The following is a 25,888-nucleotide window of genomic DNA, read 5'->3' as shown; positions in this document are numbered from 1 at the left end:
TGGGTTGTGCAGGGCCTACATTCCTTTTGAGAAGCATGAATGGGCTAATAATGACAACTTGAGCCTACTGCACATGTCGGCATTGATACCTATTGACTATGATCACTTTCATCAAGTACTCAGAAAGTTTTAATAGCTTGAAATCCGACATGCATAAAGTCCATCCAAGACTACGATCACTGGCCAGTGCTTTTCATGGAAAATGAATGTCGTTACAAGCTTTTTACAGGGTAAACCCTAAAAAAAAGTGGCATTTGAATCAGGGAGGGGATGTGAGATTTTTGCCCAAAAGTTTAACTTGGGGGGTAAAGTAACTAACACTTACATAACCGATGCCATTAACAACATTTACTTATTCACTACTTTGCACTACAACTGTTTTACAATTCCAAGTTGTCGTCAAAATTTAAGTTATCATCATCATTATCGGAGTCTGACAATTCGTTTTCACCAAGCAACAAATCATCTGCAACATCATCACGATAATGACCATCTGGTTGAGGTGTTAAGCCAGCCACTTGAAATGACTTAGCCGCAGACTCAGGAGCTACATCATTCCATGCTCTACTTATAATGCCGAGTACATCCTGTAATGTAATTTTGCGGCAATTTCCGTCAGCCTCAGTTGCATCACATTTCCATAACTTCCAATACTTTCGCATTATAGCTTTAAATCCCCTCATAATAGTGAGATCTAACGGCTGAGCCAGCGATGTACACCTAGCAGGAATATTGTCTAACAGTATGCCTGATTCAACCATTGGGTAACAGAAATCCTCTGCTTGATGCGGTCGGAATCTGTCCAAAAGCAGAAGGATGTCATTAAAGTCAAAATCGCCAATGTAAGGGAAAAGAACATTGTCCAACCAATGTTGCAGTGTCTCTCCATTCTCCCAACCAGACCTCGAGGATGTGACCCGTACGTTATCTGGAATGTTGTTCAAATCTCTAATCTGACGCACGAAGCCCGGCTGCCTGAAAACAACATGAGCAGGCGGTTTTTCTCCGTTGGAGCCAACTGTCAATCCAACGGTGCACCCGAGTTTGGCATTTCCTCGCGATGTTTTCACATTTACATCTACTGTACCTCTGGTCTCAGCTGTATACATCGGAGGGAAGTCCAACTGAGCAAACGTTTCGTTAACGTTCAAGAGCGTGTGGACATGGTTGTCAGCTACAGTTTGCCTAACGCCAGTCTGAAATTCTCTCACTCTCTGTGGTGCATCAGCCGGTACAGTGGTGGAATCTTTCGTTTTACGGCGGAAAACAATCTTTTTCCGTTTCATAAAATTTGTAACCCAACCCACTGATGCAGAAAACTGGGACCTTTCGGGGCGACGTGCTGCAATGTCCTCAAGTTCATTGTGTGGGAGTTGGCCCCACCAGTTCTGAAATTCAATCGTTGCATCATTAACAATGTCCGACCGAGAAACGGGCAGGGCAATATTCCTCCGTTCTTGAAAATGCTGGTGCACGATATTCTCAACTTCCGGCCAACAACCATCATGGTCGGTTCTGACTCGCCGGCGTTCTGCATTTTCCTCCACTTGATCCGTCATTTCATCGATGTTCTGTATCCATCTCCTGAGCGTTGTTGGGGATAGTCGATAGCGCCTAGCATACTCATTGACATTTAGAATGCGGCCATGTTCAATTGCTGTTTGGCAATCCAAGGCATGTCGCAGCCTGGCTTAAACAGTGTAACTGTTACATCGTCGAGGGAGACCAACTGCTGCAGCACCATTCTGCTGATCGGCATCATCATCATCATCATCGTCATCATTGCCAGCATCCATCATTGACTGACACATGACAAAGAGCGAAAGCATCAGCAGTAACAACAACGTTGTGTTCCTCATGATTTGAACTTTCTACAGGAATGACCAATATGATTGTTAGGGTAAAGGGCCTAGGAAATTACACAACTGCAATTGCCTTTCATACCAACCATTGATTGATAAAATTGGCCACAGAAGACCAGATCAAGAAATGAACATGTAATCAAAACTCTGTCATTTTCTTCATTGAAATGTGATTAGTATAGGCCCTACATGGTCGTAAATCGACAATATCCCATTCTGGGCCTCTATTAGTGACTTAGAAAATTTTAGACCAAGCACCAGTTAACTAAGTAGTCACTGTATATCTATATCATTTACAGGTTAGTGCAGTTTCGTTTGTTTTCTGTGTATTTTCATGTTTTGTCATCATTGTAAGTGCTTCATATTTTGTCATCATTGTAAAGGCCATTTGACCAGTTCATGTCCGTGTGAGAGGTTTAAAATATCATTTACAGAAGTGTCATAAGTTATTGCTCTGAAGAAGAAAGTCGATTGTCATCCGGAAGAAGCAGTTTGTCTGTTCTCGGCTACAAAATGACCCCTTATCCTCTCATTGCTGGCAGAGGCAGGTTCACCGGTCTGCAGACAATTAGAAATGCTCGGTGAGGGTGCATTGTTCTTTCTACATTTCTTAAGATCATATGGGATCAAGTACAACACTGAAAAGTTTCTAAGGAGAGATCAAATTACTTCAAATTCTCAAATTTCTGGTAATTTTTACAAATGTGGTGAACTTTCCAGAAATATCATCAGGGCTCTCAGCACTGCTTAGAATAACAACAGACACAAATCTGTCTGGTCATATATAAGATGCAAACTTCTCAATATCAGAGGTCTGATCAATCTAAGAAGTTTTCTCTGTAACAATGTTTTTAATTGTTCACAGTCCCTAAATAAGGCTAAAGCCTACATCAACTTCTGCCTTATCAGACACCTCTCTTAGCAGGACACCCTCACGATATAGGTCTAAAATAAGTCATTTCTATGCAAATTGTTCGCTGAAATCAGGACATCTCCCTAGTGAGGACAGCATCTGTCTGTCCAAAGAGTGTCCTTAATAAAAGTGAGAAAACCATCACAAAAATTTTCGAATCAGTCTAGATTTTTCGTCTGCTGGAACAACATGTCACGGATGAGAATAGAATAGAAATCTGAACACAAATGCGCTGATTAGGTAAAGTGTTACTGTATAGGGGGCGCTTCAGTTTTAACCAGAAGTCTTGGCAGCTTCCACTCATCATCACTTTCTCTGGTCCATAATAAGATGACATCACATTTTATTAAGCTGAGTGTGTGTCTTTTTTGTAATAACCTTGGGGTTCTATAAAGATTTGATAAATTCAAATTCCCAAATTATGTATGCAAGTGGAATACCCAATAATAAAGGTACTGACTCATCATTATCTTGACATTCCCCCTTTAACCAAACTAATCCAATCATCCATAATACTTGATCAAAGTTGTTATAGAAAGGTATGGTGAGAACCAGAATTGAAGCAGTAGCTTCAATTCGGGACAATGGACAAGGGATTAGACTGGATGAATGAAAAGGAGGTTTGGGTCACATGACTTAATTAGCAGAACCAGTTCTAACTGCCTTGTGCATTTTGAATCAGTGCTGGTTTGTCTTTTGACTGAAGTAAGTGTGGAAATTTGTGTCTCATTTTTCCTGAACAACTTGACCAAATTTGTCTAAATTTGAGGAAACGAAATTTGAAGAACTAAATTTGAAGTTGACCTGTTCAGCTTATTCAGCAGGAGATTCTTGAACCTTTCAACAGTTGAATATTTCTGTTCCCATTTTTCTCTTTGAATGAGTTTCTTCTGGATTTTTCCGCAGGCCAAGACTCGAGGCAGGTCAACTTGGATGTGAGCTACTCTAAGTTGGGCAAGTACAACCTCTTTCCACTTTCCAAATGATCAGAACAGATGCAGAGAAAACTAATCTTTCAAAGACCCACATGATGTGATGTCACATCATCAGTATATCTTTGAGCCAAGAATCAGACATCAGTTTCTTAAACTTTTCTGCTGATGCATGCCCGAAATGTTGATGTAGTTTCTTGGCGATCTTTTTCTTTGACTCTCAGTTTCGAACAGTTCAGGTACTTGATGTACTGATTCATCCTACATGTTTAGTGCAACACTTTTGGGGTAGGTGTAAACTGCGGACGAAAGTGTGGACGAAAGTGTGGACAGTGGTCCTCTAAGTTTGGTGGGCTGGTATTTCTTTGTCTTTTAATATATTTAAAAGAAATTGCAGTATATTATGCATTATAATCTTTTTAATGGGTCAGCGAAAGAAAAAAAGAAAAAAAATTATTTTGATGGTTGATTTCGATCAATGAGTGGACGGGCTTTTTTGTCCCTTTTTTGAAGGTTTTCGAGGTAGCCTTTGACTTTGTGGACTGACGGGGAAATGCGAGGTCTAGTGTCCAAATGTGAATGAAGGACTCCCTATTCAGGCTGTCACAAAAGACAATAGGTTGTCCTCCGACAAGGACATGATGTACTGGATGAAGAACTCCCTATTCAGGGTGTCTCAAAAGACAGTAGGTTGTCCTCCGACAAGGACATGATGTACTGGATGAAGAACTCCCTATTCAGGGTGTCTCAAAAGACAGTAGGTTGTCCTCCAACAAGGACATGATGTACTGGATAAAGAACGCCCTATTCAGGGTGTCTCAAAAGACAATAGGTTGTCCTCCAACAAGGACATGATGTACTGGATGAAGAACTCCCTATTCAGGGTGTCTCAAAAGACAATAGGTTGTCCTCTGACAAAAACGCATTTTTGAAGAGGTTTCTGATCAGGAGTCTGAGGAGAGCCGCCATCTTTGATAAAAGAAAATGGCTCTGGTCAGCTGAGAGAGGGCCAACTATTTTTGCCTACAACTGAATGATATTGTCATTGTCATTCAAATAAAAGTAGTTTTTGTGAAAGAATATTATTTGGACTAGTTAGAAATATCATAGTTTCAACAAATTCTTTGATAATTAGTCCACATTTGGACACTAGACCTCGCATTTCCCCGTCCACAAAGTCAAAGGCCGCTTCGAAAACCTTCAAAAAGGGGCAAAAAAGCCCGTCCACTCATTGATCAAAATCAACCATCAAAATAACTTTTTTTCATTTTTTCTTTTGCTGACCCATTAAAAAGATTATAATGCATAATATACTGCAATTTCTTTTAAATATATTGAAAGACAAAGAAATGCCAGCCCACCAAACTTAGAGGGCTGCTGTCCACACTTTCGTCCACAGTTTACACCTACCCACACTTTTGACCGCGCCTTTGCCGGCAGTGATCAAGGGCAGTGATCACGCTGAAGAAACCGGCCAAATCTGGTCACCGGACTTCTTGTCTGAACAAGTTGTTTGAACCACCCTGTAAAGCTTTTGTGGTCATGACTGAAATCAAGAACTTGATTAAGAACTTGATGTTGACTTATCAGTGTTCTCTTGATACCACGTAAAATACAATTTCAAATGATGTTATAAATCAATCAATCAAAAACTTTTGGCAACCACTAGATAGTGGTCTCCCTGGCATCTGCTTGCAACTTTTGTTGACACTCCACCGTGATCTCAAGGACCTGGCTTTATCTAATGATATGTCCGCAAGGGGAGAGCGGGGGAAGGGTGGAAGAGGCAGTCAACCCCGTGGGAGCAAGATTCATGAAAGGGTGTCTTCGGATGGGCAAGCATTTGTTGGAGAGACTTCTTGTCTGAACAGTACCATTCTGCCCCCTCTAAGGCATACGTACAGTGGTAACTAATAAACTGACTGCGAAATGAAAGCAAGTTGAACATCATTCCGTCTCGAGTTGCAGAGAAAACTAATCTCGCAAAGACCCAAGAGTCCAGAGCAGTTCTCTAGTAATAGAGCAGATAGTGAGTTGACTGTGTTCAGGAAAAAAAATACTTCAGTCCTGGTTCAGTTAATCATGTTGCAGCTTTCAGCATTATTTCAGATATTTTGATTGCCATGGATCATTGAATGCCGATGGCCAACCTAGTCCACAAAGGCAAGACAACCGAGATAAGATCTCTGAGCCTTGAGTTTCTTAATGAGCACAGAATTGTGTTGGTTTCAAGAGAAGGTGAGAAGTAAGCTTTTAATCGTCCTCTAATAGAGCAGACTGTGGTACCAGCGTCTGGCACTTGATACTAAGCTGCAATCTCACTGATCAGACCAGTTTATGTTCTAGCCCTGTTTAAATAATCATGTTGCATCTTTCAGCATTTTTCCAGAGCCTATTGAATCGTTGAATGCCGATGGCCCCACTTGCACACTCAAGGAAGACAGCCAAGCCCAACGTGAGATCTTTGAGCATGGAGTTTACCCAGAGCACAGGTTTGTGCTGACAGATGCACACATTACAAAGTGTCAACCACTGTGCATAATGCTTTCCTTGAAATCAGAAAATATACTTTTTAAAGAGATATTTTTTGTTCTCTTATCTTTGCAACTGTTTCATGTTTGGTACTGTCAGGGTTATATCATTCTCCCTCACCACCATAACTGCCCGCACTGACTGCACTGCCCCTCTTCCCAACTTAACTCTCCTGACCTGCCAAGCACTATAATTGCCTTTACCTTGCATGAACTTCCTACCTGCATCGACCTGGCACATTATGAAATAACCCCGACTGTATCACATGATGAAATATTTGCTGCTATGAATCAAAGATTTTTCTGTGAGTTTTAAGATACATTGCTATTGATCGGTATAATTGCATGATTTCAGATTCTCATATTTTTAAGGTTCAAGAAGTCTACAGGAATACAGGGAAGTAGGCTGTTATGGATGTCAGATAGTGGTCTCCCTGGCATGTGCTTGCAATTTTTGTTGACACTCAACCGCGATCTCAAGGACCTAGCTTTATCAATGATATGTCCGCAAGGGGAGAGCGGGGGAAGGGTGGAAGAGCCAGTCAGCCCGTGGGAGCAAGATTCCTGAAAGGGTGTCTTTGGAAAGGGCAAGCATTTGTTCGCCATTAAACACAAGATTGAGGACAGTGAGATTTAAGACATCTTGCTGGGCGTCAGATTTATCAGCGAGATTTAAAATACCTTGCTATTGATCGGTATAATTGCATGATTTCAGATTCTCATATTTTTAAGGTTCAAGAAGTCTACAGGAATACAGGGAAGTAGGCTGTTATGGATGTCAGATAGTGGTCTCCCTGGCATCTGCTTGCAATTTTTGATGACACTCCACTGCGATCTCAAGGACCTGGCTTCATCAATGACATGTCCGCAAGGGGAGAGCGGGGGAAGGGAGGAAGAGCCAGTCAACCCCATGGGAGCAAGATTCCTGAAAGGGTATCTTTGGAAAGGGCAAGCATTTGTTCGCCATTAAACACAAGATTGAGGACAGTGAGATTTAAGACATCTTGCTAGGTGTCAGATTTATCAGCGAGATTTAAAATACCTTGCTATTGATCGGTATAATTGCATGATTTCAGATTATCATATTTTTAAGGTTCAAGAAGTCTACAGGAATACAGGGAAGTAGGCTGTTATGGATGTCAGATAGTGGTCTCCCTGGCATCTGCTTGCAATTTTTGTTGACACTCAACCGCGATCTCAAGGACCTGGCTTTATCAATGATATGTCCGCAAGGGGAGAGCGGGGGAAGGGTGGAAGAGCCAGTCAACCCCGTGGGAGCAAGATTCCTGAAAGGGTGTCTTTGGAAAGGGCAAGCATTTGTTCGCCATTTAACACAAGATTGAGGACTGAGGCATCAGATTTTTCAGTGAGATTTAAGACATCTTGCTAGGCGTCAGATTTATCAGCGAGATTTAAAATAAATTGCTATTGATCGGTATAATTGCATGATTTCAGATTCTCATATTTTTAAGGTTCAAGAAGTCTACAGGAATACAGGGAAGTAGGCTGTTATGGATTTCAGATAGTGGTCTCCCTGGCATCTGCTTGCAATTTTTGTTGACACTCAACCGCGATCTCAAGGACCTGGCTTCATCAATGATATGTCCGCAAGGGGAGAGCGGGGGAAGGGTGGAAGAGCCAGTCAACCCCGTGGGAGCAAGATTCCTGAAAGGGTGTCTTTGGAAAGGGCAAGCATTTGTTCGCCATTAAACACAAGATTGAGGACAGTGAGATTTAAGACATCTTGCTAGGCGTCAGATTTATCAGCGAGATTTAAAATACCTTGCTATTGATCGGTATAATTGCATGATTTCAGATTCTCATATTTTTAAGGTTCAAGAAGTCTACAGGAATACAGGGAAGTGGGCTGTTATGGATGTCAGATAGTGGTCTCCCTGGCATCTGCTTGCAATTTTTGATGACACTCCACTGCGATCTCAAGGACCTGGCTTCATCAATGACATGTCCGCAAGGGGAGAGCGGGGGAAGGGAGGAAGAGCCAGTCAACCCCATGGGAGCAAGATTCCTGAAAGGGTATCTTTGGAAAGGGCAAGCATTTGTTCGCCATTAAACACAAGATTGAGGACAGTGAGATTTAAGACATCTTGCTAGGTGTCAGATTTATCAGCGAGATTTAAAATACCTTGCTATTGATCGGTATAATTGCATGATTTCAGATTATCATATTTTTAAGGTTCAAGAAGTCTACAGGAATACAGGGAAGCAGGCTGTTATGGATGTCAGATAGTGGTCTCCCTGGCATCTGCTTGCAATTTTTGTTGACACTCAACCGCGATCTCAAGGACCTGGCTTTATCAATGATATGTCCGCAAGGGGAGAGCGGGGGAAGGGTGGAAGAGCCAGTCAACCCCGTGGGAGCAAGATTCCTGAAAGGGTGTCTTTGGAAAGGGCAAGCATTTGTTCGCCATTTAACACAAGATTGAGGACTGAGGCATCAGATTTTTCAGTGAGATTTAAGACATCTTGCTAGGCGTCAGATTTATCAGCGAGATTTAAAATAAATTGCTATTGATCGGTATAATTGCATGATTTCAGATTCTCATATTTTTAAGGTTCAAGAAGTCTACAGGAATACAGGGAAGTAGGCTGTTATGGATGTCAGATAGTGGTCTCCCTGGCATCTGCTTGCAATTTTCGTTGACACTCCACCGCGATCTCAAAGACCTGGCTTCATCAATGATATGTCCGCAAGGGGACCACCGTGGGAGCAAGATTCCTGAAAGGGTGTCTTTGGAAAGGGCAAGCATTTGTTCGCCATTAAACACAAGATTGAGGACTGGTTGCGTATCTTGGATTTTCATGGACTTGGGGATGACTATGAATGATTGTAGTTGAGGTGAGTCAAGGTAGGTGTCTCGATCCTGTATTTTTCAGTTAGTTTTAAGATAACTTGCTAAGGATTAGAAATTTTTCAGCGAGATTTAAGACATCTTGCCAGGCATTAGATTTATCAGCGAGATTTAAAATACCTTGCTATTGATCGGTATAATTGCATGATTTCAGATTCTCATATTTTTAAGGTTCAAGAAGTCTACAGGAATACCAGCTTTGAGAGGACAGGTTGCGGATCTTGGATTTTCATGGACTTGGGGATGACTATGAATGATTGTAGTTGAGATAGGTCAAGGTAGGTGTCTCGATCCTTGGATCAGCTTGGACACTGAATGATGCACAGTCTGGTTATTTTCGATGCCATTGATTGATTATGTGATTGAAGTAAGATGCCTTTTTGCTCCGCCACCTATACATTCAAGAACATCGAAAAGAGGAATCAACAAGAATGTACAGAGGAGATTTCCTGCCAAGTCTTGCTGAGGATTCTGTTATGAATTGATTGTGTCATTCTCATTCTAATATTTTAAAGGTACAACAAGCCCTGATCAGGATGCGCTGAAAACTACCGAGGAGTGTCAAATCACCTCCGTCAGGGAGAAACTTAATGAAAGAACTCTCCGCGCTTACACCAACGCGTCACATTGATACAGAACAGGATGATGCTCTTGTTTCAGGAAATGTAATGTAATGTAATGCAACGCTACAATTTGTTAGGCAAAATGTTTGTTCAAAATTGTGATTTATCAACATGTTTGAAGATCACCTGTATGTAGATCACCTGTATGTATTTGACAATGCAATACCGCACAATAATCTTGCACTGTGGTCCAGTGTGTTTTGTACCTTTGAAACTAATGTAATTTAAACCTTTCAAGCCTGAATGCTCTAGGGACCCCTTTCCCCTTCTCAAATAGTCTGTGTACTATATTTGAATTAAATTAGCTGCTAAAGTCAACCGGAAATTTATCATTCAACAGTGTCATCTTCCTTAGCCCCGTCTAGGCATATAAATCTTCTATCAATTTCAGTTGTTTTTTAATATTTTTGTCACGATATCTTTTTGAATTTACAGTTTTTTTCCTTTAGTGGTACATGTTGGTCCTTTTAGCTAGATTAGAGGTGGGTTAGGCCTACAAAGTTCTGATAGCAGTTTATTTCATGACTGGCAGTTAGTGCCGTCATCTGTAGCCACTTCTAGTGTAGCCGTTAGTGATAGGATGGAGACCAGCGAGTGTAGTAGGTGTAGGCGCAACGTATCTAAGGTTAGACACTCACTGGTCTTTATCTCCAGGAAGATGACACACTGGGGGGTAACCATGGCCAAGCTGAAATACAACCTTCTCACTCGAACTTGGACCCAGTTGTTCGGTTTCCTTGGGAAAGGTTTATATCAGATTTTAACTCTTTGAACGTAAACCGATGCTCGGTGATCATGCTGTGTCATTGAGCACAGGGCTTGAAAGGTTTAAAACATTCATCTCTCATAAAAAGTGTGAGTTTATGATCATGGCCTGCAAAGGCAATCGCTTTTTTGTACCTGTTTTTTCTTGTTTATAAAATGTAAAATGTATGATGTAAATAATGAGGTAAAAAATGTATTATTTAATAAGAAAATAGACTCATTTAAGTTATTTACATATTTTGTTATGGTTCAATGAATATGTACAGGCCCCAACTGTAAACCCACCCAGGAGCTGTCCAGGCGTTCAATATGGTGGCACCAGCAGAATCTGTCAAAAGCACTGTCCCCTGCTGTAAACCCACCCAGGTGCTGTCCAAGCGTTCAATATGGTGGCACCAGCAGAATCTGTCATAAGCACTGTCCCCTACTGTAAACCCACCCAGGTGCTGTCCAAGCGTTCAATATGGCGGCACCTTGTCCTCGCCTGTTCAAGGGCCTCACTAGCCAGTGAAACAAGGTCCACTTTGTCCCCCCCCCCTCAATGGTTCTATGGACAGAAGCCATTTCTGATGAAAGTGCCTATCTGTGACCTAGGGACCGAGTCACCACCCTAAGCTTGGCTTCATTAGACAAGATACGTCCAGTCCGTCTTAATCGATAAATGACCCCTAGGGGTTGTTCTACCACCCTGCCAAATGTCATGCTTTCCCCATTAAAATGCACAATTGTTGCCTTTTTGGGAGCTTAGCAGCTGGACTGATGGTATTGTGACTCCAGAGGCAGAAGGATATGAGAACATCAGACTACATTGAGAGCTTGTATTCCTAGACTCCCATAGGGCTGTCCTTTTAGTCATTCAGTCTCATTGGGGGTCTTTGGGGGGGAGGGACAAGGTTGATCAACTGCATCCCGAGTGCGGACAATCTATGGTGGTCCTCTGGATTTCCAGCTGTACATTTACACCAGGTCTTTCAATGCACAAGAGCATTTATTAGTCTTTATTTCTACCAGTATCACAGCTCAGTGCGACACTGATTTCGCCTTTCACAAAGACAACCCCGGCAGAACCTTCCAATTGCCCAAGGCATGAAACCGGCACATCAGAAGGTTCTTTGGCACAACAAACAATGCAAACAAATATCTATATCTATATCGTGCAAGATATATTTCATTCACAAAACTGATATCCAGACAATAGCCATATCTTGTGATGGTTTGCTTGAGTCAAATGAATTAGGCTTACAAAAGCTGTTGAAAAGGACAAGTGTCAAATAAGTGACAGGCCTTGACAAAAAAGACCCCAAACCTCAGTTGGACATGCAGGCACAAATTGTTCACTATTTGCCCAACAAATTTAACCACAATTAGTTATGCTGAGGTTAGAAAAGGAAAGCTGGGTGGCAGAAAAACCAGTTTGAAGAGTTCCCGTTTCATGTGGGTGCAACTGGTATCAAGCTGCTGACAGTCACAATAGAATGTGTTAATTTTCTGATGCAAAGAAACCTGCTCTCTGTAGAAGAACTTTAAGTACCCACAGAGAATAGTCTCCAAGTGCTCCTCATTCACCATAGAATATCGAACTTGGCACATGGGTGTTGTGCATTTCTTTGTAGTCATCTGAACGGAAGTTTATAAGTCTACGAATGTGACAACTCATAACGCGTCCATTGCTTCTTCTTCGGTGCTTGAATCCACATCTTCCCAATCATCGCCATCAGTCTCTACAGCCTCCTCGTCACCCGCACCCAACTCATCAATGAGTTCCTCGATGTGTTTCAACATTGGCTCATCGTCACACACCAGTTTGGTAGAAAGCTCTTTGGCCTTGGCAAGATAATGCCTCGCGTTACCGTAATATTCCGATCCTTGCAGGTGGTTCAACAATCCAATCATATACCACACTTGGATGACCTCATCATCTTCATCCAAAAGTGACTCTAATATTTCAAATGCTGTTTGGTATTCCTCTACCTCTGTCAGTATCTGTGCTGCCTGCACCCGTGTCTGGTACGTGAGCGGGACAGCCTCAACTGGATCAAAATCTTCCGATGTACTCTTTTCGCGCTCTTTGAACTTCGGTAACCATAGTGACACACTTCTATTTATTGCTTCTTTTGCATTCTATAATGAAATGAAAAAGACATGAGTTAGCATGACTGAATATACGAAATCTGAACATCATGGGTATCAGACCAGTCACCAAAATTCTGCCCTAAATTTTTCATTGCATTGGGCAATTGGATCCCCAAAGGCTCCTTATTCCCTCCATTCAAATATTGATTCGTCCTCATTCAGTCTCCAACCACGCTGGCCGACTTACATCTTTATCTTGTTTGACCAATAGGAAGCTGGCCATCATCTGATACGCCTCTGGGTTGGAATTGTCCGCCTCGATACTTTTCTCTATTGAGCTTTGACACTTCTCTTCAGCACCTTCGTCATCACTGGAAACAAAATTGTAGAAAAAAAGTTATAAAGTGACGGAAAAATCATCATAGAACGAATTATAAATGATGGGTAAACTTTATGATTGCAGCAAAAAAGGTCTTTTGTCTCCTGAAATGTGTGGTTTTGGAATACATTGCATACATTTGATTATTGTAGTCTTCCATTAGCAAACCTGGGGACGGGATCCAAGGTTCATGATGAAACTGACAATGACGATGTCGAGTCCAGCTATGGGCACAAGTAGATGAAACAAGAGAGATCCTTTGGAATTCTTTAGTTTTTTAGGACAAATTTGCTTACCAGCAGTCAGTCATGTAGATTTCAGCGACGGAACAATAAGCACTAGAGATACCCCGGCACAGCTCGTTATGTTTATCATCCTGGGCACATGCTGCTGCCACCTGCAGGAGAACACAAGTACTATCAAGGTTTTCTTTGGCCTGTATTTCACAGGTGTTGATGCTTGTTCTAACACACCACCATTGCAAAGTTACAGGTGTTGATGCTTGTTCTAACACACCACCATTGCAAAGTTACAGGTGTTGATGCTTGTTCTAACACACCACCATTGCAAAGTTACAGGTGTTGATGCTTGTTCTAACACATCACCATTACAAAGTTACAGGTGTTGATGCTTGTTCTAACACACCACCATTGCAAAGTTACAGGTGTTGATGCTTGTTCTAACACACCACCATTGCAAAGTTACAGGTGTTGATGCTTGTTCTAACACACCACCATTGCAAAGTTACAGGTGTTGATGCTTGTTCTAACACACCACCATTACAAAGTTACATGTATCAAACACAGCATCTCATAATTACGCCAGCAGTCTCAATTTGTTTATCATGATAAACACATAGAGGGCGCGTTCCAGTTTCACCAGCGGTGTTGGATGTGACGGAATGAAACCATGACCAGAGAGAGTTTTCGGTATCAACTGCTTGACATCTTGTTAAACAATAAATCTAATAGAATTGAAATTGCACAAACATCGCACTGATGACTTTGGCTGAAGACCTGGTGCGGCATTCAAGCTCGAGACTAGCCGCTGCCAGTACCGTGTTAATCCTAATACCCACATTCACATCTCAGTCATCTGGTCAAAGGTCCACCCCCCATTCCAAAAGATCCTATCTACCTGTTTTTCCTGATGTTCTTGCATTTCCTTCACCATCAGCTCAATCCCCTTCTGGTAACACTGAATACTTTGCTGACCCTCAAAGAGCTGACCAAGGGCCATGTATTTGCTGTAACCTTTCTCTGGACTCAACTCTATGGCTCGACCAAAACACTGGAGACGCGGTCAAGGAAAACGTCAAGAGACGAAGGGATAATGAAGACCCAATTTTGGTTTTTGGATCAAAACAATGATTTTGGGGGTCACACTTTACAATGTGCAGATCTTCAAATAGTCTGAAGCAACCATGGGTAGTCGGTGGATCAAAGGATACTTGTTTGGCTGCCTCGGCATTTCCCGTCTCCAGCATCAACGTTCCGGACGTCTCCAATGCTCGTGTGTTATCCACTTCCAACTCAAGCGCCCTCTGGCAGAACTTCTGGGCAACTTCATAGTCGAATGCATCGATAAGTTCCTCTGCCTTATAAAGAGATTGACAAAAGTAATGTAATTCATTTTTTGTAGTGAAATGGCAATGATATACTCGTGACACATAGTTTAAACCCATTCAACCATTTCCTCAAGCTTGGCACTTCCCGTTTGTCATGCAACCAATCAAAGGACAGCTATCATACTTGTTCATCCCAGATAGCACAGGGTTCTGATTGGACCTGTCACGGACACAAAGTGCCAAACATTGAGGTACATCATTTTTTCAACACGAAGGGCCTATATCCTTTTTCAAGGAGAACTTTTTACGCTTGTAAGCAGTCACCTTAATCTCATCTGTTATGGGCATGAATATAAAACAAAGAGTCAACCCACCTTATCCAGTAACTGACTGACCGAGTATTTTGCCTCGGTGGCAATGGCTGCTTGTGAGACAGCTTTACTTCGGGACGATCCTCCAGCTAGCTCTGAAAATAAAATGAAGAACATACCATAACAGCCTTCAAATATAAACAAAAACAAAAACCAGGTAGGCCTAGATCTATACCGTACCGGGCAGAGGTTAATGTCAGAACTATATTCGGAAGCATGTTGGTTAATCGGTTTATCACCCTTTGCCACGTGTTCTGTAAGCTCTGCCCCCTTGTTATCCATGATCTTTATATTTTATGTAATCAACCAATCAGAGTCCTTGAATGTATGAGTATATATAGCCCCCCCCCCCCCCCGGATAAACCAGAGTTACCATAGTTTATAGTCAAACTGATATCTGTGTTTTGCATTGGTTAGCCTAGGCTCTTCTGTTCGAACCTCATAATTCTGCCATCTTTAATACAACATCCTCCAGTGTGCCCCGCACAAGTTATGTGCAACCATCGTCATGCCCTCCATTGACTGGACTCAGTGATGCGTTTGTGTCCGACACTCAACTTGCGCAATGCATGCGGATACAATACACGCACTACACTACACGCACTAAACTACACGCACTAAACTACACGCACTAAACTACACGCACTAAGCTACACGCACTATACTACACGCACTAGACTACACGCACTACACTACACGCACTACACTACACGCACTACACTACACTACACGCACTACACTACAGTACACATCACTGATGAAGTCATTATAAACCCTTCCAGAACATCAAATATAGGACTATTCCGACTAACAATAACATGGCAACCAGAGTAACGTTGGAGAGGGTGATAATAATTGTTCTATTCACCTTTGAGGCTGTCTTTATCGGTCCGCTTTGCCTTTTTCTTTGCTTTTGGACGACCCATATTTATCAAAACTATGTATGGCATGCGCAGGCAAAAATAGATTTCATGACTCGGGTGAGTGACCCGTTTCCCGGGATTGCTTAGTTGGCCGCAGCCGTCGATTTGCACTGTAACCCGAGGTTGGACTCGGTCGGGTCGAGCTCCAGTCGAACTTCATTTTTTCCTCGGGTACCGACCCGAGTGACGTCATATCTGACCTAGTTAGCTACTCGGGCTCAACCCTCGATGGCATGAGCGTTGAACTCAGCAGACTCGACAAAAACCACGTGACAAAATGGCGGCCTCGAAAACGTAAGGGATAAATTCGTGATTTTTACATTGTTATATCCAATATTGTGTACTCCTGTAATAACGCTGTTGATAAATATTGATAGCTGTTATGTGAAGCCATTATTATCGGGTGAAATAAACCAGAAATAATGAGAAATTGCCACATTTCACAGTTGATTTTGATTAGCCAAGCTCTGAAATGGGCTCTGAAGTCCTGCAAACTGAATTGCGGGATAACATTTTCTGCAAATCCAGTTATTTTGGGCACCCATTTCCTTCTGGCGAACAAACATAGTGTCCATAAATGTTCTTGACTTGTCAGCTCTACATCTATTGTACTATTGGGAAAAATGAAGTCTAAAAATTCGTATATTGCCGCTATATCCGCCATGTTTAAACAAACCAAATCAACCCGAACCGACTCGACTGCGTTCGCGTGCTACCCCTACTCGACATGCGCATTTAAGGCATGATGTCATCGCCTGAGGAACTCTAAGCCGACCCTAGAGTTACAGTCGAACTCAGCCCGGTATGCATCAACTATTTGATCACATGTATGTCATGTGACGTCCTTCTTTTTGCGGGAATTTTGACGTTTATGCTCTTCCTTCAACATCTTATTTCATAGTCTGCTGATCAGCTGCAAGTGCTATGGCGTACAAGAATAACCATGAGGTATAGTAAGGATATATACATTTGATTTGCAATTGAATTGGCTTTCCAAAACTATTTGAAACCAAGGCGCGGAAAGAAGACCCATGAGTGGTGCTATATCCTCTTTATCAATGTCGACACTTCCATTGCAGAAGAGGCAAGCATTCATCATACAATGAAATTGAAAAGATTCTGCAAGGGGAGGAGCATGTGACTGGCTCTGTCTTGAGGATAGGATTTTAAGACTCCTGAACAAGTTAAAATATATTGGAAAAATCTCATGTAAATAAAGGAATGCAAAAAAACTTTCTGCACCCCTGCTACAGCCCCCCCCCTTTAAAAAGTGTACCTATTGGCTTAGCCGTAAAATTTGCTTGAGAAAGCAACCATCCAATGCTAAGAACTTTGCACAGAGCCTAATTTCTAAAAAAACCTCATAGTCATTGTAATAAAGGGATTTTTAAAAAATTCATTAGTCCAAAAATAATTGTCTTATTGCTATAAGACAATTAAGTAATTCACTACTAACAGTAGAAAGGACAACCTTTGGACTGGTAAATGCTGTCCTTAATTGAAAGTCCTAATTAAACAGTTCAAATTCGCTGGAAGGACTTAGAAACTGAAAAGACCGTTTGGTCTCGTTAGGGAGTTTTTCCCAAATGTACGCGATGATGACGTGCCCCATTAACAGGTCGAACATCTATTTTAAAATGCGTTTCCAAAGTGAATGCATGAGGACAACCCATTTGTGTCGTATATCACTGGAAACGCCCGATTCCCCTGATTCTGCAGGATGTTAAATCGGGCATTTTATTTCTTTAAATGAATCATTAGCGTCGCATTTGCTCCTAGCTCTGTTCACCATCCCAAATGGCAATATTGCCAATTGGGCCAGACAATCACGAAAACCCCAAATATTATACATTTCTTCCTGAATAATTCTTACAGAGACCATTCTCCCATAAAAGACAGTTGCTTACGCTATACAAAAATCAAAAAAAAATCGAGGGTCAAACATTGAACTTTTAAGATATGTTGAATTTTGCACAAATCAGCGAAAAACGCACCAACTGGCACTGAACGGCATTTCAACACGGGGCCGACGCACATTCCAAGTTCAGTGTACACATACGTCGGCAACAACAGTATAAATGCGTAGTTTCTTGTTAGTCGCCTATTGAGTAGCGCTCTAGGTTTCAGAAACTCCAAAAAAACATGTCTTTGCCAAAACAACTGCTGAATCAACGCTGACATACTGTAAGGACCGAGAAATCAGTGATTTTAGGAACTACGGTTAGGGCTTGGCCGCGCATGAATAACAAAAGAAACTCCCTAATGAGACCTATCCTCTTTCACATATGAGGCAAGCGTCTGCCGTGCACCTAGGATATTCATGCGATGGTTGTTCGTAGCTTGAGGGTGAGTTCATTGGGCCAAATGCAATTTTGCAACGTTTTTCTAAATCTGACAATCCCTGTAAATCTAATGTATCAATGGATTTTAGGTAATCCGTGCGAGTTCTTGCATATTTTGTACATTGCATACAAAAATGGGTTTCATTTTCTACATCACTTCCACAGAGCAAACAAAACATAATCTCTTATTCGGGCTTTTGTTTCCTATACCTGCCCATCTCGATTTGGAGCTTATGGCGATTACCCTAGGCAAAGCCCAAGCCCAAGCCCCCAATGCCAAACCACCTTTAAGTGAAAGCGAGGACGTTTTTGACACGAGGACGTTTTGGTACCTTGAAAGCGAGGACGTTTTGGCATGGGGACGTTTTCACTGGATACCACAACAACAACACGACACCTGTTGGCCTCTATCGGTGGCGCCTCTATCGGGAAAACCAGCCAAGTGTGTGTTCAAAAGTCATAACCTAAACATTCAATAACAACTTTAAATGACAATAATTGACACGGATATCTAAAGATAGTAACAGAAGAGTTCTGTGCAACACATATGTTGATATTCATATCAAAATAAATAAATGTTTTGTAAAATTTGCGATTCGACGAAGCACGATCTCTACCCACAATCCATTGCGTCAAAATAGAAGAAAATATCGAAAAAATGGCAGCCCAAGCCCTGATGAAAAGGGGTAAAAGGCCTTTAGCTAGCTATTTAAAGGCGGAATGTTGCCGTCCCAGTGGTGTTCAGCAGCTTCTGGATCTTCTTGACTTTCTTCTCGACAAAAGTAAACCGATCGACGACATTGAACGCCTCGATTGGCTGCGTGCGATCATTGCTGGTGGAGCAACTTTTGATGAATTTTCCAGAACAGGTGCGTTTCTCTTAATATCTTATCTCGTGATTTTGACATGTCAACAATCTCAGCTGATTGTATTCTCATTGTTATGATAGTGATTATTGTGTGCCGCACTGTTTCTAGCCTAGTTGTCTTGAGGAATCTTGCCAGATTTATCGACCTTTACCTGTCGTGCAGGTGTTCATCAGTCGTGTGTAAACATGCGATTATCGAGATACGCATATCTACCACCTGACCTATGGTCTGGTCGTGTGTCAACAGGCCTTTATCGAGATGCGGATATCTACCACCTGACCTATGGTCTGGTCGTGTGTCAACAAGCCTTTATCGAGATGCGGATATCTACCACCTGACCTATGGTCTGGTCGTGTGTCAACAGGCCTTTATCGAGATGCGGATATCTACCTCCTGACCTATGGTCTGGTCGTGTGTCAACAAGCCTTTATCGAGATGCGGATATCTACCACCTGACCTATGGTCTGGTCGTGTGTCAACAGGCCTTTATCGAGATGCGGATATCTACCACCTGACCTATGGTCTGGTCGTGTGTCAACAAGCCTTTATCGAGATGCGGATATCTACCACCTGACCTATGGTCTGGTCGTGTGTCAACAGGCCTTTATCGAGATGCGGATATCTACCACCTGACCTATGGTCTGGTCGTGTGTCAACAAGCCTTTATCGAGATGCGGATATCTACCACCTGACCTATGGTCTGGTCGTGTGTCAACAAGCCTTTATCGAGATGCGGATATCTACCACCTGACCTATGGTCTGGTCGTGTGTCAACAAGCCTTTATCGAGATGCGGATATCTACCACCTGACCTATGGTCTGGTCGTGTGTCAACAAGCCTTTATCGAGATGCGGATATCTACCACCTGACCTATGGTCTGGTGGTGTGTCAACAAGCCTTTATCGAGATGCGGATATCTACCACCTGACCTATGGTCTGGTCGTGTGTCAACAAGCCTTTATCGAGATGCGGATATCTACCACCTGACCTATGGTTTGGTCGTGTGTCAACAGGCCTTTATCGAGATGCGGATATCTACCACCTGACCTATGGTTTGGTCGTGTGTCAACAAGCCTTTATCGAGATGCGGATATCTACCACCTGACCTATGGTCTGGTCGTGTGTCAACAAGCCTTTATCGAGATGCGGATATCTACCACCTGACCTATGGTCTGGTCGTGTGTCAACAAGCCTTTATCGAGATGCGGATATCTACCACCTGACCTATGGTCTGGTCGTGTGTCAACAAGCCTTTATCGAGATGCGGATATCTACCACCTGACCTATGGTCTGGTCGTGTGTCAACAAGCCTTTATCGAGATGCGGATATCTACCACCTGACCTATGGTTTGGTCGTGTGTCAACAGGCCTTTATCGAGATGCGGATATCTACCACCTGACCTATGGTTTGGTCGTGTGTCAACAAGCCTTTATCGAGATGCGGATATCTACCACCTGACCTATGGTCTGGTCGTGTGTCAACAAGCCTTTATCGAGATGCGGATATCTACCACCTGACCTATGGTCTGGTCGTGTGTCAACAAGCCTTTATCGAGATGCGGATATCTACCACCTGACCTATGGTCTGGTCGTGTGTCAACAAGCCTTTATCGAGATGCGGATATCTACCACCTGACCTATGGTCTGGTCGTGTGTCAACAAGCCTTTATCGAGATGCGGATATCTACCACCTGACCTATGGTCTGGTCGTGTGTCAACAAGCCTTTATCGAGATGCGGATATCTACCACCTGACCTATGGTCTGGTCGTGTGTCAACAAGCCTTTATCGAGATGCGGATATCTACCACCTGACCTATGGTCTGGTCGTGTGTCAACAGGCCCTTATCGAGATGTAATCAACATGCGGATCTGAATAAGGGCTTATTTTCTGTGAATGACATGCCCATCCTGCTCACTGGTAACCTGATTTTCAGAGCCAGTTCTCAGAGCCATTTTTAGGTGCTGATATATTTATGATGTTCCCAATTCAAAGCTGTCAAGAGGTCATTTAAATGGCAGAAGAGTTGTGGCAGTTTTTGTACTCTGAATCATCTCTTTCATTATCAAATTTATTTGTTTTTCGTTTCAGTTCATTCATATGATAATGCAACAACCTGTGGACTGGTATGGACGGCCAATTTTGTGGCTTATCGATGTCGTACCTGTGGTATCTCACCATGCATGTCGCTATGTTCCGACTGCTTCCAAGCCAGCGATCACAGGGGGCATGATTATAATATGTTCAGGAGCCAAGCAGGGGGCGCCTGTGATTGTGGTGATATTAGTGTCATGAACCCAGCTGGGTAAGTCATAATGTCACATGGAAGACTTATTTCGCCAACTTCTTGAAAATATCCTTAAAAATATTTAAAAGTAAAATCATTCACGACAAGATGTCACAATGAGAGAATGCAGAGGAAAAAACTACAAATAAATATAACGTAAGTCATGTTAGATTGAGAGATTTTCACTTGTTGGGGAAATTTTGGTTTGGTTTTGTTGGTGAAAATGCAACAGTCGTAGTTGCCAGTTTTCATTGCACTGGCTTGTCTACTACTGTGCTACCACCATGGTTATTTCTTATTGCTGGAGGGACGTGTGTAATCACACAATTGAACCATGCCTTTAAATGGCTGTCCACTAAAGAGTATTGATCAGGTCGGAAATGCTCCAACTTTTATCTCATCAATGTTTCTTACAGGTTCTGTTCAAGACACGGGCCCGACCGAGCACAGCAACGCGCCTCGACTCCTCCTGATCTGCTCGTCGTAGCAGAGATCATGATGCCTAAGCTCATCTGGAGGTTTGTGCAATACCTCAGGGACAACTCCAAACCAGGTAAAGTCACATTCTGAATTGGAAGTAGTAGTAAGGCAGGTGATGACCATTGGAGACATCACTATAAATCTTGGCTTTTTTTCTATCCCAGGTATGCTACAACTAAAATCATTGCATGAATGTGTTGGTTCATCGTTCATCATACAGAAGTGGTCAACTTTCTCGGTCAAAGGGCTCTGAATCCGGTTCAATCTGGAGTCGAGTCCACAACCTCTGGGTTATGAGCCTTGCACCGTAACGCTCACTTCTCGATTCCCTGATGACCAGACGGATGGATGATTCTTAACTCAGCAAAAGCCACAGTTGAAAAAAGTGTTGTTTGTCGCTTTCTAGTAACTTTAACCATTGTCAATTCCACCGTGGGGTTAGCTTTATTTTTAGAATACCATGGTGCATTCCAAGGTAGGCCTCATCCTATACCCATAAAGCGCCTAATTTCTTTCTAAATCGTCATTTTCCAGAGGTGCTTGACGCGTACTTGATAGCCATCCAGGATGCGGACCAGTTCCTGACGTTCCTCCACAGCATGAGTGACATGGGGGCTGCCATGAGACATGTGATGACGAAGGTCATGACCGATCCTCACATCTATAAGAATTACACCACAGGTGAGGGACCATCTCAGAAGTCACTGAATGCAAAAAATGAATTGTTGAATCTCTCTATCAAGGACAACCTCTGGACTGGCAAGTGCTGTACTGTGGAGAGATGTCCTGATTAGAGTAGCTCAAATTGAATGGTATTGACCAATTTTGGTCCAAAACTTGTATCTTTAATAGCAAGGGTGTGCTTATTAGAGAGGTGTCTGTAGAGGTGGTTTTCGCCTGTAGACGAGGGTGCAGTTTGAATAATGCCTCCTGTTTGTATGTTTCAGTGCCACCAGTTCAGACTAGTCGGTTCAGTAGCAGTCACAGTAACACTGCCGAGGAGCTTTACGAGAGTCAGGAGAGTTACAAGGCCGCCCTCGAAACGTTAGAATGCCCTCCAATGCCAGATGATCTCCAAGGTGGGTGAAGCTTGTTGTTGGGTCACCCTGTAATGATTAGGCTTATGAGACACTCTTTATTTGCAAACTCCTATCTCTTATGCCGGGTGGAAGGTGAGAAGATAGTTCGTACCCTATATTGAACTAGCTGGCAGCTAACCAACCAACGCATTTGAAAGAGCTGTCAAGTTGTACCATATTTGATTTTGAGGGGTCCTACTCCCAGGTGCCGAAAACTCCATAATGGGACACAGTGATATCTTACATGAACACATTACTGATAGACCAAACTCCCATGATTAGATACCTTGTTCTAGAAGACCATATGCCCAAGGATCAGGGCTAGGAAGCCGTGATTCGCACAGTTCGATAGAGTCTATTTGTCTGGCCGGCAGGAGCTTACAAAAGATCGGGAACCGGCAACGCCAATTACAGGTAAATTTTCAATCATGTTTTCTGATCCTCTACAGTAGGTGGCAGCACCGCTTTGGTAGCACAAGAGGTAAAATACAGTCGCAACATCAATCTGGTTCTCTTTCAGGTCTCTGCCAGGACCAGACCAACCTCGTCCACACCACGTTCATTGAGGAACTCATGTTCTGGACGCTCAAGTTTGAGTTCCCGCAGAAAGTGGTGACGTTATTGCTCAGCATCTTACCCGATGATGATTACAAGGAAGCGTTTACGAAGGCGTTTGTACAACACTACAGTCGAATCTCCATGGCACTAGTCAAGTCGATAGCAATCTCCAACCGCGTGGTCCATATCAGTGTACAGCTGTTCAGCAATGAGATGCTGGCAACTAAGATGGTAGAGAATAACCAGCTGATGGGGATCATGATAGCCAGTCTGGATTACATGATGAAGGGGGTCCTTACGGAGAGCGTCATGCAGGGTAAGGCCATCAGGAGATGTAACCGTCTCTGCTGGAGGGTTCATTCTTATACCTATATATATGAATTCTAATCATCAGTTCAGATAAAAATCAACTGAAAAATGCATACATGTACAATTTATAAATAGGTCAGAAGTGAAAAATCAAAAACATTCACTCAAGAAAAAATGTTATAAATTTCTCTTTCATAGACACCTGCAACATGCTCAGTTCAATTTTCCAATAATCCATGTTGTTCAGGCTATTGTGTTCATGCAGCTGTTCCAGGGCTTAACTGGGCACTGGGCCATCATTGGGGAATATGGCACTCGACTGAGTAACTTGTTTGGCCAGTGGTGGATTACCGCTGTTAACTGAGCTGCGTTTCATCAACTTGTTGCAATACAGAAAACATTTTATGAGTGGTTGTGGTCTGGCTACGATAGTGTTGTTGTTAGCAAGGCTTGTTCATTGGAACTGAAGCGGAAACTGTTGGGGCTGTCGGTTGTCATGCTGGGTGGTCGCGTCATTGAAGTGGTCGCAAACTAGGCTTCTACTGTGCTTATAATAATCGTTCATTTCAGACCCGGAGCAAAACTACCACAATGTTGTTGACTGTAGTCGTAACACATTACGCGAGCACTGCTATTGGCCGGTGGTGAGTGACCTCATCAACGTCTTGTCGCACTCGTCAATCGCGATGCAGATGTACAAGGAGCAGAAACACCTGCAGGTCTGGATGGAGCTCATCTCGTATTTTCAGGGTGTGTATAAAACAGGAACCTGATTTACGTTTGATTCTTTGATCCTAGTGTGTTTTTCAAGCAGGGTGTTGCTTTGATTCTAATATTTCTATGAATATAACCCATGACATATTTGTAGGGGTGCGTGGTAGAAACCTCTAATCCATACTTTTGATGACATCAGGTTTTTAGTAGGCCTACCATTTTCTTTTCTTCAATTGCCATCAAGTACTACAAACACATTGAAAAACAACTTTGCAGCAACTAATCAAAGTCTGATGCTGTTGTTTTGTTCTTCTTTATTTTTCTGTTGGTGCATGTAATCAAAGTGCTAGCTAAATTTGACGGTATGCCAACGTTTTTGTGAATTCTTTCATTGTTAATATTGAACGAGCAACGCCCAACTAAACCTAGTTCCTGTCTTCAGGTATGAACCTCAACCAGCGCGAACTCGTCCAACATGTCGAATTTGAACCAGATACCTACTACGCTGCGTTCTCAGCCGAACTAGAGATCTGTGCCTCGCCAATGTGGTCGCTGCTGGTCCATCTCAAGGAGAAGAGTCACATCCAGTACTGTCTCTCAATGCTCAAGACAATCCTTGCTGTGTTACACGACTGGTTCGAGTCGATCAGTGCCAGGCCGTCTATGATCGTAAGTCTTGATTCCCAGAAGGCTCTGCTCAGCTGCAGCCATTCCTGCCAACGTGGCTCTGCCGTGGTGCAATCATGCCACTCATTGCATGTATTCTCTTGGGTTTACCAAACAGTGCAGGAAACACTGTGTTTTTATCTGACTTACTCGGTAGCTGAGCATGATATGATAGCTGAGCATGGTAGCTGAGCATAACCTGTACAAGTGATGAGATTTCCGTCTGACATTATGTAATATGATGTTTTTAGGATTACCTGATGTATAGAGCCTTCGCTCATTTTATGATACACTCTGATCTTGGCAAGAGTGGCTGATGTCAACATATTTCATGCCTCATCTATCTATTGTCTGTTGCAGCCCAACCCGCTACAAGTGTCATTCCATCTGCCCCTACATCGGTACTTCTCCCTGTTCACTAGCCAGGCAATGAGGGTGTTAGAGATACCACTTGATACCATCCTACCCAACACGGACATGCTCAAACTACTCATGACCCATCCACTGCAGATACAGGTATGCATTTCCTGATGTACAGGGCATTTGCTCATTTACTCCCTGACCTGCAGGGCATTTGCTTATTTACTCCCTGACCTGCAGGGCATTTGCTCATTTACTCCCTGATCTGCAGGGCATTTGCTCATTTACTCCCTGAACTGCAGGGCATTTGCTCATTTACTCCCTGATCTGCAGGGCATTTGCTCATTTACTCCCCGATCTGCAGGGCATTTGCTCATTTACTCCCTGATCTGCAGGCCAGGTGCCCGGCTTCAACA

The 25,888-nt window shown here is 42.7% G+C and overlaps 2 protein-coding genes across 4 annotated transcripts in view; one reads left to right on the top strand and one right to left on the bottom strand.

Annotated features, from left to right (window-relative positions):
- Window positions 1-11,638: 11,638 nt before the first annotated feature.
- Window positions 11,639-16,194, bottom strand: LOC135500319 (uncharacterized). The gene is made up of 7 exons (XM_064791708.1): window positions 15,755-16,194; window positions 14,890-14,981; window positions 14,399-14,545; window positions 14,086-14,238; window positions 13,245-13,345; window positions 12,817-12,940; window positions 11,639-12,617 (listed from the first exon to the last, which is right to left on the bottom strand). Exons 1-7 carry the CDS (start codon window positions 15,834-15,836, stop codon window positions 12,150-12,152), a joined length of 1,167 nt encoding a protein of 388 aa, XP_064647778.1. The 5' UTR covers window positions 15,837-16,194; the 3' UTR covers window positions 11,639-12,149.
- A 2,595-nt stretch (window positions 16,195-18,789) lies between these two features.
- Window positions 18,790-25,888, top strand: part of LOC135500065 (E3 ubiquitin-protein ligase ubr3-like) — a 29,333-nt gene continuing 22,234 nt past the window's right edge. For all 3 annotated transcript variants that reach the window (XR_010449391.1, XR_010449390.1, XM_064791208.1), the window contains exons 1-9: window positions 18,790-19,020; window positions 21,111-21,324; window positions 21,723-21,859; window positions 22,321-22,467; window positions 22,734-22,865; window positions 23,386-23,739; window positions 24,303-24,482; window positions 24,889-25,115; window positions 25,473-25,628. Coding sequence is in view for 1 of the 3 variants with exons in the window: in XM_064791208.1 (XP_064647278.1) it covers window positions 18,810-19,020; window positions 21,111-21,324; window positions 21,723-21,859; window positions 22,321-22,467; window positions 22,734-22,865; window positions 23,386-23,739; window positions 24,303-24,482; window positions 24,889-25,115; window positions 25,473-25,628 (1,758 nt within the window). In the remaining 2 variants the exon portion in view is untranslated. The remainder of the gene's footprint in view (window positions 19,021-21,110; window positions 21,325-21,722; window positions 21,860-22,320; window positions 22,468-22,733; window positions 22,866-23,385; window positions 23,740-24,302; window positions 24,483-24,888; window positions 25,116-25,472; window positions 25,629-25,888) is intronic.

Source organism: Lineus longissimus, chromosome 16 (assembly GCF_910592395.1).
Source record: "Lineus longissimus chromosome 16, tnLinLong1.2, whole genome shotgun sequence".
NCBI classification, from domain to species: Eukaryota; Metazoa; Nemertea; class Pilidiophora; order Heteronemertea; family Lineidae; genus Lineus; species Lineus longissimus.
Note: the sequence above shows the minus strand (reverse complement) of the source record. Positions and strands in the feature narration are given on the sequence as shown.

Excerpts from the sequence above, each read along its gene's own strand:
- LOC135500319 (XM_064791708.1), bottom strand. The coding sequence starts at position 15,836 with ATGCCATACATAGTTTTGATAAATATGGGTCGTCCAAAAGCAAAGAAA. Across the intron at positions 14,546-14,889 it reads TCAGTCAGTTACTGGATAAG|GCAGAGGAACTTATCGATGC; the intron begins GTGGGTTGACTC and ends TCTCTTTATAAG. Across the intron at positions 12,618-12,816 it reads TGGTCAAACAAGATAAAGAT|AATGCAAAAGAAGCAATAAA; the intron begins GTAAGTCGGCCA and ends ATTTCATTATAG.